The following is a 14712-nucleotide window of genomic DNA, read 5'->3' as shown; positions in this document are numbered from 1 at the left end:
TAATGTATAAATTAGGCACAGTAAGATTACCAACAACAACTAAGAATGAAATGGAACACTTATAACAATATGCTATAATAAAAGTTGGCGGGTGCCTGGATAGCAGTCAGTTAAGCTTCTAAGTTTGACTGAGGTCACGATCTTGCAGTTCGTGGGTTCAAGCCCCGTGTCGGGCTCTGTGCTGACATCTCAGAGCCTGGAGCCTGCTCTGGGTTCTGTGTCTCCCTCTCTGCCCCTCTCCCACTCCTGCTCTCTCTCTCTCAAAATAAATAAACATTTTAAAAATTTTAATAAATAAATAAATAAATAAATAAATAAATAAAGTATGAGTATGGTCCCTCTCTCAAAATAACTTCTTGTCTTGTACTCACGCTTCTTCTTGGGATGATGAGAGATGATCAAATGCCTATGTGATGAGACAAAGTGCAGTGAGTATCGCAGGCACGTGATGTAGCATCAGGCCACCACTACTGACTTTTTTTTTTAAATTTTTTAATATGTTTTTATTTACTTTTGAAGGAGAGAGAGACAGAGCATGAGCGGGGGAGGAGCAGAGAGAGAGGGAGACACAGAATGGAAACCAGGCTCCAACCTCTGAGCTGTCAGCACAGAGCCCGACGTGGGGCTCGAACCCACGAACTGTGAGATTGTGACCTGAGCCCAAGTTGGACGCCCAACCGACTGAGCCACCCAGGCTCCCACGGCCACTACTGACTTTCTGATGCTACATTAGAAGGAAGATCAGTCCCTGGCTGACCGTGGGTAAGTGAGACCATGGAAAGCGAAAGCTCAGATAAGAGGGGGTGATTATATGTGTGTATGTATAAAGATTAGATGAAAGGATAATAGTTTCAGGGTAGTGGTTGTCATTGCTCATGAAAAGGAATTTGCCTCTGTTGATAGCACACTACACCATCTGATTTAAGACACCATATAATTAAAACATAGCTTTATTTTCTGTACTGCACAGAAAATAAACGTTACAGTTAAACCAAGGCACGATGTGTTCTTACCACTTCTTTATAGCTGCATCCCAATCTCAGGAGAGCATTTGAATAAATACGACTTCTTTATTTGAAATAGTTTCCAAATTTTTGTATTTTTGGTTATTCCAGAATTTAAAATGGCTATCAAAATAATTAATGATAGCAATGTATACACTATAACTCATAAACTGACCAGGGAGTATTAGCCTAGCTGTATTTTCTTGTAGGACAAATATCTCTTCTTTTTGAACACTTGTACTAACACCATTTCACATCCCAAGTCCAACACGGGCCTAATCAAACTCTAACAGAATGCTTTCAAACTCAATCTGTAAAATCTTGCTGAGAATTTCATTAAATGTTACAAACAAGGCCAGACAGAAGAGAGCCAGGAGCAGATATGACTCCTACGCCATTTCTTCAAACTACTTAGTGTCACATCTTCTATTTAGGCAAAGTTTTACGAGGCATTAAAGGCGTAATGGATCTTGGGTATCTAAGTTTTTTCATGATTAACTAATAACCTTTCTCAGATCTCTTTTCTCACAAGACTTCTCCTTTCCATGCAGTGTTAGAGTTTACATTGTAGAATATTCCACCTCTACCACCTGGTAAGACTTAGCTTGAGGCTGATTCTATGCTTTATATGTAATGTCAGTACAAAACAATGTCAATAATAATAATGTCAATAATTTAATAATAATATTAAATAGATAATAATTAATTCTATTTTTTCCTAGTGAAGCTTGAAGATTTTCACTGACACGGTTCTCGTTTTCTGACAAGCCATGTAACCTTTAGACTGGCTACCATTGCCTTCGGCATTATTAACATTATTGCGTATTCTCATGTGGTCCAGCAAATATCATCGGCGTCAGCCACTCTCTTTCGCGCGTGCCTTCTCTCTCCGCTTCACCTCATCCTCTCCCCGTCTGCATCATCTGGAAACCAGAGGATTCTGGTCGGCGGAAATTTTAAGTGTTCTGTTGTAGCTCATGGGGGGGATGGCATCACGTCAGCCTCACTCATGGGTACCTCCCTGTGCTGGACTCTCTAGTTCTAATGAATAAGGTCTTTCTTTTTTAAAGAATCTTCCCTCCCTCTTTCCACCATGCACGACCCCTCTCAGTAAACTGCTGGGAGACTGCAGAATCCTGCCCCATTCGGATGTTTGAAACCAACCACGCAGTCCCACAGTGGAGGAGAGGGCCAGGCCCAGGCCCCCCAGCTGTCCAGATCCCATAACCCGTGGAACCTCCCTGACGTCAACAGCGTGACTCACAGGGGCTGTTGGCGTCACAGTATGGCATGAATAGGTCACTCTACTTGTGTGAGTGGGTTACCTACTCATGATCTATATAACTATATACAGATGACATATTCTGAAAAAGTGTTTTACAGAGGAGGACATATAATAATTAAAAAATTGCCTGAGGGCTTGGCATTTGTGCTGAGAGAAGAGTCTGTCACGCATTTTGCTCTGGGGTTAGGTGACCCGGATTTAAATTCTGTCCCTACCATCGTGGAAGGCTTTAGAAAATTTGCTAAATCCACATGAGGTTTTTATCACCTCCAAATGGAAATAATAATTCTTATACTGATTGCGTTGCCTTTTGTGATTATGTGACGACATATGTGATGACTTTTGCGGCAGGCCTGCCACGTGATGAGCCCTAGACAGCACCAGGTCTCTTTCCAGCCCCACTCGTCCAGAGGCAATGAGCTCTGCTCAGTCCCTCCAGCTCCGCGCCAAACTCGAACATGCAATGGGAATATTAGGAGACCGACGGTAATCAGAATCTGAAAGCTAATGAAGCCCTAAGCCAGGCATCCCACACTAATGCCACTTTACACAGTGGGACAGCTTAATCTCACTGCCAGTAGCAGCTGAAAAGAAAACGGGTACGATCATTTTTGTGCCCTTGTGTACGCAAAACCATAATTTTGAGAGGTAATCTCCTGGTAGTTTATCTGGAATGGTGTCATCATTTCGTACATGGGAAATGTCCAGGTGGTAGGTCTTTGGTTTATGAAGTCCATGGTAAAGGTCATGGTGAGGAATACCTGAGAAAAGCCTGATGTTGTTGCTTGAGGGGATAATTGTGTATCTGTTGCTGACGTGTTCCCCCTCAGGACGTTCACTTGTTCGCTGGTTTCCGCAATGATACAAACACCAAGAAGTTCATCCTTTCTGATTACTACCTCGACAATGTGTTAGATCTGGTTCTTTAGTGGCCGCCACCTGTCTCGTCACTGTTGTCTCTCCATCCCTCCTCCCTCCTGTTCCTCCTCCCTCTTTTACTCGCCTCCTTCTTCATTGCTTTCTATTATTTTTCTCCCTCATTCCTTTTTAAAAATGTTTATCATTTTGAGAGAGAGGGAGAGAGCACAAGCAGGGGAGGGGCAGAGAGGGAGGGAAAGAGAGAATCCCAAGCAGGTTCCACACGGTCACAGAGCTCGCCACGGGGCTCAAACTCACAAACCATGAGGTCATAACCTGAGCCAAAATCAAGAGTTGCTTAACCAACTCAGCCACCCAGGTGCCCCTCCACCTCATTCTTAAATGTGGTATGAGTCTTAGAAATCTTACAAAATGAAATACTCATGTGAATTATTCCTAATCTTGCATCCGATGTCAAATCTCAACATTATTTCAATTTAACCTCCAAAAACTTCACATATTCACCTGAATCTGGTTTTTCCTCAAAAATGTTTCTTTTCCTTCATGTTCTTTTTTGTTATGCATCCTTCTAGACCCACAAATTAAAAAGCTGTGTCTCCAACAGATGCCCTTCTCTTTATTTTTTCCTCAAGCTTTTTATCAGTGCATATTTTACCTAAATAGATTTATTTTCCTCTTACTTTCTATGCCAGCGTCTGTTGGAAATGATAGATATAAAGGATAATACATATAAGTTATATGTTGCATTCACCATTTTAAGTTTTAATGAACTGTTCCTGCAAAAATCTCAATATATCATATCTTGTTCCTACAATAATATAGAAATATGTTTCTTTTTTTTTAAATTTTTTTTATTAACGTTTATTTATTTTTGAGACAGAGACAGAGCATGAACGGGGGAGGGTCAGAGAGAGAGGGAGACACAGAATGGGAAGCAGGCTCCAGGCTCTGAGCCATCAGCCCAGAGCCCAACGCGGGGCTCGAACTCAAGGACCGTGAGATCGTGACCTGAGCCGAAGTCGGACGCTCAACCGACTGAGCCACCCAGGCGCCCCTAAAAATATGTTTCTTGATGTGTCTCTCCTTTCTCTATTAATGTGTATTTCTGAAAGAACTGAAAATACAGCTTGATATTTGAAGGTGTAAAACTGCCACACTGTTAACACCCTAAAAACAAACCACAAAGTCACAGGCTTGTTTCATTTGAGATACACTATATATTATAACATGATAAGTAATGCCATACTAAAATAATTTATTATGTTAAATTTTCCCTAATACTTAGAATTTGACCTCTAGGTCTATAGAAGCATTTAAATAAAATATATATATCTATATATTTTATTCAATTAGTTAAAACTAGCTTTTGTCTCACCAGAAGATTCTTACTGAGTCTAAGATCAAATGTAAAAACATAAATATAAGCCAGGAACAACACACTAAGTATCAACGTTAAATAGCAGGGGTTCTCTCTCTCTCTGTCTCTTAAATTGAATAATAATGAACTTATGAAATACCAAAGATGAAGAATTCTGTAAAGCTTGTGTAAGGCAAAATAAAAAGCCCCAAATACTTATAAAAGGAAAAAGTTCAAAATATAATGTTATAACTTAAAACAACTATCCAAATTAAACTCCAAGAACTTAGAAAGAAGGAGACAACAAAAATAAAGAAGCAGAAATCAATTATATAGAAAATAAATATATACTAGAAAAAAATTAAAAGTCAAGAGATGCTTTTCTTTGAAAAGAGTAATACAATCAATAAATTCCTAGCAAATGGATTTTAAAAAGTCAGAGAAGGCCCAAATTACCAACATATGGAATGAAAATAAATCGCTCAAATTCTACACACATTAAAAAAATAGGATCATGAATAATTATATGCCAAAAACTTTTGAAGATTAAATGTAAGAAACAGAATCCATGAAAAACAAAATTACTAAAAACTGACATCAAAAGAAATAAAAACACGAGTAGTCCATATGTCTATCTAATAATCACAGGCTAATGTTACTCCTCTGGTAGAACTGCTGATCCCTCTTGTCCTGGGCTATCATGCACCCACACAGTTAGACTGCCCAGGGCTAAGGCTGGGATTGGGCCGAGTGGAATAAGGACAGTAGGCAAGGGGCAGTGGTTTCAAAGCAACAGTAGAAGGGACTTTGGGAAGAAGGGTGGAGTTTGGGGTAGTTAGGGTGCACTCTCCTTCTCAGGAGGTGTTTCTGTAAGAATTCTTCAATGATTCCTTGGGAGCTTCAAGAAGGTGATGTCTCTATCCCTTCCCCTCTCCCTCTCCCTCTTCTCCACACTTCCTCTTGCCATCTCCCTCTCCAACTTCTCTGAGCATGTCCGTTTCAAGAACCTGTGTCTACTCCTCTCTCCTGTTTGTCATGTTCCTGCTCCCTACGAGGGATTCTGCTTTAACTGGAAACAGCCTTGTGAACAAAAGAGAGAGAGAGAGAGAGAGAGAGAGAGAGAGACAGAGACAGAGACAGAGACAGAGCTTGCACAATGATATTTTGATCTTTTACTACTCAAAAATCATACTGTGTTTTCAGTTGCCTGGAATAATTTTCCAAAAGCAATTGCTCTTTTAATTTTGAAAGTCTCATAATTTAAAGTAGAAAGTCATTTGGAAAAATGTATAAATGCAATAATATCCTTTCTTATTCTTACGGTTCTAACATCATAGAACTTTTCTGAAAGAGGTCATGATGTTAAAATACTTTACACCAACTGACCTTGAATTAGGCAGGAAGGAATGGAAAACAGAGTAATGCATTATTTAATTTTAGAAGTCTGTCTAGTGACTACAATTATAGGAAAATTACACATTATAAGTGCAAAGGAATCTTTTGATAAAAATAACATCCTGTTCCATTTTTGTCTCAGGACAAATTAAAGTCACTATTATGAAAATATTCAGTTTAGAATTTTCTGAGAAGTTTCTGACTTTACTTATTGTTTGCAGGTTTCTTCTCAATCGATCATTTGATATGGATAGGTACGTCTAGTGGGTGTTACCCTACATTATTAAATGGTATTCAAAATTTTATACTCACCATGGTGGAATAAATTGGAAGCTCTTTGAATGGGTTAACAAGCAAGAGGATGTCTCCAATAAAAGTCTGTTAAAAGAAAAGGATACAAGCAGTCAGTAGACTATATAAATAGGACACTTAAAATTAAAAATTATAGAATTTTTAAATAATTGTGCAAAATACAGAGAACAAATAAAAGCCGTATTTTAACATTTTGTGATCCTATGGAGAGTTTGTAAATAAAGAAACACAAAAATATAATTCAAATAAAATAAAACTGATAGGCTTGTTCCACCAACCACATAACAACTCAAATAACTGGATTCTAAGAATTTATTTTCTTAAAGAGGCTTTGTGAGAATCAGAGTGAATAAAAATATAACATTAAAACACATGGCCAAAAATGCTGAAGGTAATAAAGTAATGAGTTCTATGCTGCTACAGAACAATAATAAGATGCATAACGCAAATTTAAAGTACAAAAAAGCAAATATAAATAATTTGCGATTAAAAAAAGACAAGTAATGAGATATAAAGGCACAAAGAACAGATGGAATAAATAGAAACCAAATAATAAAATGACAGATTTAAACCCCAAAACATCAGTAATTACATCAAATGCAAAACTACTAAATACTCTAATTAAACGACAAAGATTATGAACTGGATTAAAGTACTTTAAATATATGGATTAAGAAAATTAGAAAGTAAAAAGATAAAACAAGATATACCTGCAAACGATAATAACAAAAATGTGATTTAGCAATACTCAATTCATGAAAAAATAAATAAAAGTGATGAAAAGGGACATTGCACAACGATAACATGTTAAACCAATCAGGAATATATGGCAATTTAAAATTTCTATGAGACTAAAATTTAGCACAAAATGCACGAAGCAAAAACAGCTGTAAAGAGAAAAATTCAACACAGTAGTGGGGATTTGTAACCATTTGTTTTAGTAACTCATGGAATAAGCAGACAGAATGTTGAAATAATTACCACGTTGACTGACTTATACACAACACTGTTAGCAAACAACTGCAGAACATACATTCTTTGAAATTGATCACAGACCAGTTCCATTGTATTTAAAGGACTTGAATCACACAGAGTATGTACTCTGATTATGGCAGAAATAAGACAGAGATTATCAATCGATATCTAGAAAATTACAAAATGTCTAGGAATTATACAATACATCTGCAAATAACCTATGAGCCTAGAAAGGAGCTACAATGAAAATGAGAAAATATTTTGGTTATCTCCTAATTTGTGAGATGCAACTGAAGGTATATTTAGTATGGAAATTATTGCCCGATATGGTATTTATAACGCTAGAAAAGAAGAAAAGCTGGTAATTAATGATCTAAATGTCCTTTTCAAGGAGCACATCCGATTACATCAAATTATACAGAAATAAATAATCAGTATAACAGTAGAAATTAAAAGTCTAGAAACAAAAGTCAGAAGGTGGCCTTTTGAACAATGTAATGAAATGGTGAGTACCCTAACAAGACTTCGGAGACAAGAGAAAAGGCACAAGCTACTAGTATCCAAAATACGACATTACTACAGACAGTACAGACATGAAAACAGATGAAGAGATATTAGGAATCATACTTTAGTCACTGTGGCTGGATATTTAGATAATGTGATAATGTGACAACAATCCACCATCTTACCAAAAGGAACACAATAAGATACAGAATGTCTCATGACTTTATTTTTCTGAAAAAGAACTTTGAATCTCTAAGAAACCTTTCCACCAAGACAATTTAAACTTCACTGGTGAATTCTTCCCAACATCAATGAACAAGATAAATGTTACACAAATTATTTTAGAATATAACAGAAAAGGAATGCCATTACATTTAAGAGGCCTGCCTAAACTTGGTATTACACACCTAACTAGTATATTCAAAGAAAGGAAATTTACAGGTTTCTCTTTCATTAAGTACATGCAAAAATCGTGAACAAAATATTGACAAATTAAATCCAGTAATACATTCAGCAGATAATCTGTTTCAACCAAGTAGGCTTTATTCTAGTAATGCAAGGTTGGCTTCATATTAGAAAACCAACTGTTACAATTTATAATGCTAAAGAGTAGGGATGTCTGGGTGGCTCAGTCAGTTGGGCAGCTGAATTCAGCTCGGGTCATGATCTCACAGTCTGAGTTTAAGCCTTGCGTCGGGCTCTGTGCTGACAGCTTGGAGCCTGGAGCCTGCTTCAGATTCTGTGTCTCCCTGTCTCTCTGCCCCTCCCCTGCTTATTCTCTGTCTCTTTCTTAAAAAATAATACATACTAAAAAAAATTTTCCACTACTAAAGAGTAAAGAATAAAAGCCATATGATCATCTCAATACATGTCAGAAAACATTTAATAGTATTCGATGCCCACTCCTGACTGAAGATAATAAAAACTTCGAAAAGTATTAATATAAGGAAGTTAATCAAATAACATTCAACTAGATCTATGGCAGGGTTACTGCAAACAACGTGCTTAATGATAAAACGTTGAAAGCTTTGCCCTGGGATCCAAAACGAGGTAGGGATGCCTAATATTGTCACTTCCAGTCATCTTTCTATTAAGAGTACCATCCCATGAAATAAAATAAGAAAAGAAAGTAAGGACGCTATCAAGATTTAAAAGAGAAAAACAAAAGCCATTATCTACATACCATATAACGGTATCTGCTGAAAATCCCAAAGAATCTCCATATAAATCCATGTTTACATATGAATTTAGCAAGATTGGCAGATAAAATATGCATATTACAATCGAATTATATCTCCATATTTGTCATAAACAATAAGAAAATGAAATTCCCTTGTAATTTTCCATAAGAAAATAACATTTATTATAGCATTATAGCATCAAAACTTGAAAAATGCCCAGAAACAGGTATAATATAAAGGGTCAAGAGTTCTACACCAAAAATTTAAAAATGTTCCAGAGAAATGAAACACAACCAAAAGAGGGATATTAACCTTCCATGATATATAGAAGACTTCCATGTGTTAAGATCTATCATACTGCCATAGCTATTAAGATCTTTCGGTCCTGGTTTAGACACAAATGGATCCATCCATACAACAGAATATGTATTCTCCTCCCCGTGGTCATCTTGTTATGGCTGTGGGGGAACACTACTCTGGACACTTCTCTTGCACCACTGTGAAATCACTTCCACCCTAGTAACATACCTTAAATGTTAAAGGTAAAACAATCAAACTGCCAGAGGAAATACAGGAAACTAGCCTCGGCCAAATTTTATGACCAAGGCCAAATTTTCTTAAGTGGGACACAAAAAAACACTCAACGTAAAGGATTTTGTGAAAACTGCAAACTTCTATTCTGCACACCTATTCCATAGACCTATTTGCAGACGAAAATGGAAGCCGCCAACTGGGAGAAAATGCTCACAACATGTACACCTAACAAAGAAAGAGTATTCTGAATATATACAAATCCCTACATAGTGATAACAAAAAGTAACACGACCCATTCACGTTTAAATGCCGATATAACTGAACAGTCATGTCCGGAGCCAAAATGGCCAAGTGAGCAACACACACCTACAGGTCACCATCAGCAGGGAGTGGGAAGACGTGAGCTCAAACCACAATGAGATAGCAGACTACCTGCCAAGATGGCCGGAATCCGTAAAAACTAACAGTACAACAGATAAGACTGAGTATGCTGTGGGTGGGCAGGGTGTGGAATCCTGAGCTGTGTGGTGGGTAAGCACTCTGAAAAGGTATTTGGGTGTGTCTATGAGGCTGAACGTCCCTGTGATGCTGCCATTCCCGTGCTGGGTTCACGCCCTGCGAACAAAGCTCCACGTGGCCCCCACAGAAATACGTACTCATAGTCGCACGTTGCCAAAAAAGGCATCAGGACGGTTTCTAACAGTATGATCCACCCAAGTCACATAATTGTAATGGTATATTTCGAAACCAAAAAGGGGAGACAACTCAAGGGTTCCTCAACCGTAGAGTAAATACATAAATTAGGATATATTCATACAGCAGCTTATTTTACAGAAAAATGGGTAGCTATTGCTGCCAGCAACAAGATAGATGATTATCGGAAATATAACAATGAATGAAAGTTGACAGAGGCAGAAGAGAACACCCTGGATGATTCCCTTTAGAGAAAGAGAGAAAAAAATACAAAATGAATCTGTAGCTACATATACGCCGAAATCTTTTTTAAAAATTTTTTTTAATGTTTATTTACTCTTGAGAGAGAGAGACAGAGCGTGAGCGGGGGAGGCGCAGAGAGAGAGGGAGACACAGAATCTGAAGCAGGCTCCAGGCTCCGAGCTGTCAGCACAGAGCCCGACGTGGGGCTCGAACTCACAAACCATGAGATCATGACCTGAGCCGAAGTTGGACGCTTAACCAACTGAGCCACCTAGGAGCCCCGATACACACCAAAATCTTTTTAATGATTAGGGTCAACTGGGGAAGGTGCTGCTTATATTTTATTTCTTTATGAAGCTGCTGGTTACTTGAGCCTGTTCACCAGCTGAAAATTCATGATGCCATACACCCATCACAAGCTGTGCCCTATTCTCTCTACGTGCTGTGATGCAATCCAACATTGACTTAGAAGGCTTGGCCACTGTGTTACAGCCACGTACAGGAGAAAAGAAAAGGGAAATGATTGCCCCAAAGGGGAAGCTTTACAGTGAAGTATCTGAAAATTGCTCAGAAAAATGAAGAATAAGAGATCGAGGGAGAATCGGGAAATGTGCTAAGGAAAGAAAAATGAGGAACTAAAAAAAAAAATCAAAACACTTCTAAGTTGCATTTTTCTATTGATATATAATTTTTACTTTGGTCTGATTATTGAAAGTATTTGAGACTGCCTTTGCAAATATATTTTGCGATAAACAAAAACATTGTTCAGAAAAACGTGATCTGAATGTCAGCGATAGATTCCCAGAGTATGAGCTTGTATAAACCTATGCCATATTCTCAAGAGGCTCTGTTGATAGAAGGGAATGTTATAAAATGTTTTTTTTTAATTTAGAAAACTACAGATTTCCTTTACCTCACCTTTCTAAAATATCACTTTTTTTTAAGAGAAAGAGTGTGAGCAGGGGAGAGGGGCAGAGGGAGAAGAGAAGAGAGAATCTAAAGTAGGCTCCAGGCTCAGCACAGAGCTCAACAGGGGCTTGATCTCATAACCTTGGGATCATGGCCTGAGCTGAAATCAAGAGTCGGATACTCAACCTACTGAGCCACACAGGTGCCCCTTACTTTTTTTTTTTTTAATAGCTCACTTCTAGTGCACCTGAGTGGCTCAGTTGGTTAAGCGTCCAACTTCGGCTCAGGTCATGATCTCACGGTTTGTGGGTTCGAGTCCCGCGTCGGGCTCTGTGCTGACAGCTCAGAGTCTGGTTCCTGCTTTGGATTCTGTGTCTCCCTCTCTCTCTGCCCCTCCCCCACTCACGCTCTGTCTCTGTCTGTCTCAAAAATAAATAAAACATTAAAATAACCAAAAAATAAATAGGTCACTTCTATTAAGTGTTCACAAGGGTCTATAATAGATTGAGTGGAGGGACATGGAACGACATGGTAGGTACTGCATATGGTGGGTGAGGCTTCAGATACAGGCTGGGGGGCAGTGCCAGCTTGGGGAAAACGAGTCTGTCTACAGAATTTCCAATGTTCTCCAAGCTAGACAGACTTCAACTTCTGACACAAGCTAGCCTCTTGAGCTGCTCTTAACAAAAAAAAAAAAAAAAAAAAAACCTGTTACATCCCACGGGGTTGCCTACAGGGGAATGTTCAGTCAGTGGCTCAGGTGAGCCAGGCCACCTACCTGGCTAACCAGATGTTACAGGAGCCTGTGTTTATTTTGTGGGGTTCTTTCATTATGAGTCTTAAGTCCTACCAGTGTGTTTACAAAAAGAATAAAGAGAATATTGCTTCCATGTTTATCTGCCATCCACAAAGAAATCTGATTGCATAGTCTATTCTCTCTGTTCCAGTTAACCGTAATCATTCAGAGAATGAAATGCCTTTATTCTCTGCATTTCCTAGCAAGCAAACACCTCATCTCTTGCAATTAATTTTGTTTGATGGTTTGGGCACGTCCTACTGCTACGGGCTATATGGAACCTTCCCAATCTGATATCCAAATGGAATGCTATGCACTTAGTTAAAAGAGTCAGTTACGTTTGCTCCTGGGTTTTGGCGCACACACACACACACACACACACACAAAAGACAAAGAAAGAGAGACAAAGGAAAGAAAGAAAGAAAGAAAGAAAGAAAGAAAGAAAGAAAGAAAGACAGAAAGAGAAAGAAGGAAGAAAGAAAGAAAGAAAGAAAGAAAGAAAGAAAGAAAGAAAGAAAAAAGAAAAGAGAAACCTACAGATTGTTTTCAAAGATCACCTTATATAACCAGTCAGACTACAGCAAAAAGAGGAAACTCCTGGTTAAACAATTAATTCTGCTGACATGTGTTATGTTGGCACTGATGGGCCAGTGGTAGCAGTGGGAGTCCATTCTGCATATATTTTGAAAAGAAAGTTGCTGAGATTTGCATGAAAACGTGACTTAGGACATGGAAGAAAGACTAGTACCAACACCGAAACTAGGCACTTTGGGCTGAAAGCTGGAGGAGGAATAAAAGGGGCAGGGAGGGGGGAGGCATGCAGGGAGCGTGGTGGGGGGTGTGTGCCGGGGGGGTAGGTCACATGACCAACTCTGAATACAACACCCACTGAAACCAGGGTTTCTGTATTTGTGGCAAGGAAACTTCCATTTCCAATTCATCATGGACTGATACTTTTGTAAAACATAATAAAAATGAATTCCTGTAAATGTGACATTGGAAAAGACAAAGACATACAAAGCACAAGGCTGGATTCTTTTCAGATTCAACAGAAGGAAATGAAACCATCAAATTGCTATAAGAGGTTCTAAATGCTTACTCTCCCTGCAGAACGGTAATAAAAAGCTCATACACCCAATGGTTCACAGGATACTTTGAAAATCACTTGTTATTATTCAATCAATAATGTTGAAATTGCTTGTCTAACCATTAAAGGAGAGTTCCAATAACATAACTTAGAGCACTCATCACAAAATTGATCCCAGACGATTTAGCTCTTCAATATTTCAGGTATGGAAAGGAAGAAAATCACGTCTCACACGGTGGCAAATTTATATTTTATGTGAGCTTGAACAAAGCAGGGAATATCAATTCTGATGGTCCAGAGAGAAAGAGAAACCCAGTGAGCAGAGAGAGTCTAAGAAGAGGGTCCCGTGTCCAGAGGAGCTGATAAACAGCAAGAAATACCTGTCACTTGCGATTGTAAAGTGCTTGACCAGGCCTCACAGTGAGTAAAATCAGCATGGGTCCTATTCTCACTGAGCCAGAGCCCCGCACAGCACCCAAAGATCAATCAAGGGACCGGTAAGGTATAAAATCACAAGCAGTCACAAGAAAGATCCATCACAACTTTATCTGGGCAGGTTTCCTTGAAGACTGAAGAACTTTTGAGGGGCAGTTTGTGAAGCTAAGTGTTTATTTCATGGGGTAGAGAGAGAAACTTAGGGGAAAGCAAAACAGGCCGAGAAAAATCCTGGTGTAGACAGGAAGGCAGCTGCCGGAGGCCGAGAGCATCAACGCTTAGTGTCCGGGGGCCGGATCGTGAATGAAGATTGTGGCTGTCCTCCCATGAAAAACGAGAAGCCACAGAGAAGTCAAAGAACGGGGGTTTCAAGATTACACTGGTTCATTACAAAAATTACTCTAGCTCCTTGTGAGGTCAGGTGGAGAGGGAACAAGTTTGTCTCTGGACGGCTGGGAGGCGGTTGGGGAAGAGAGGACAGTGGCCTTGATGAGAACGGTGACCGCCAGGAAGTAGACTAAGTGGGTATCGGGGAGACACAGGCACTTGAGAAGCATGAAGGAAACACAGAAATCCCAAACAGTTCAAGCAATGGTCTTCTGGCAATATAATTAAGAAGTCAAAAGGAGGAAGTTGTGGTAGAAGAGAAGAAATCAGCACAATGCTAGAAAAGGTGAGGGAACGGAATAACAACAATACACAAATCACAAGAGTAACAGGGGCCAAGGTCATCAGGTTTCCCCACTTTATGCCAATGACGTAATTCCCTTCATTTTGATAGAAGCATTTAATTTTACGTGTATTTGCAGAGGCGGCCGATTCATCCAAGCGTTAAGAGGCTGCGCTGAATTTGCGTAGGTTAATCAGCACCTGGCGATTTATGACTGGTAAGGAAATCTCAGGCTTCACATTTACATGAAAATTACTTAATCAATTTCTCGGTAGACCAGGAGAAAAAGGGGGTTATCAAAAAGGGATAGCAGATATGGGCATAATCAGATTTCCCTACAGACAATTCTGATTGAATTGCTATGAGTTGAACATAACAAATTCAAGGACAGAGAGAGTCGGACAGAGCCAGAGACTGAGATTACATGGGGTCTAAATTGTTCTGTGTATTGGA

General features: G+C 39.0%; 1 protein-coding gene across 3 annotated transcripts in view; it reads right to left on the bottom strand.

The window, feature by feature from the left end:
- The window catches only part of MYO16 (myosin XVI), a 615221-nt gene that overhangs the window by 299005 nt on the left and 301504 nt on the right, over nucleotides 1–14712 (bottom strand). For all 3 annotated transcript variants that reach the window (XM_023253136.2, XM_045055816.1, XM_045055813.1), the window contains exon 12: nucleotides 6233–6298. In XM_023253136.2, coding sequence (XP_023108904.2) covers nucleotides 6233–6298 — 66 coding nt within the window. The remainder of the gene's footprint in view (nucleotides 1–6232; nucleotides 6299–14712) is intronic.

Source organism: Felis catus, chromosome A1, assembly GCF_018350175.1.
Source record: "Felis catus isolate Fca126 chromosome A1, F.catus_Fca126_mat1.0, whole genome shotgun sequence".
Lineage (NCBI taxonomy): Eukaryota > Metazoa > Chordata > Mammalia > Carnivora > Felidae > Felis > Felis catus.
The sequence above is the reverse complement of the archived record's forward strand: the minus strand, read 5'-3'. Positions and strand labels throughout refer to the sequence as shown.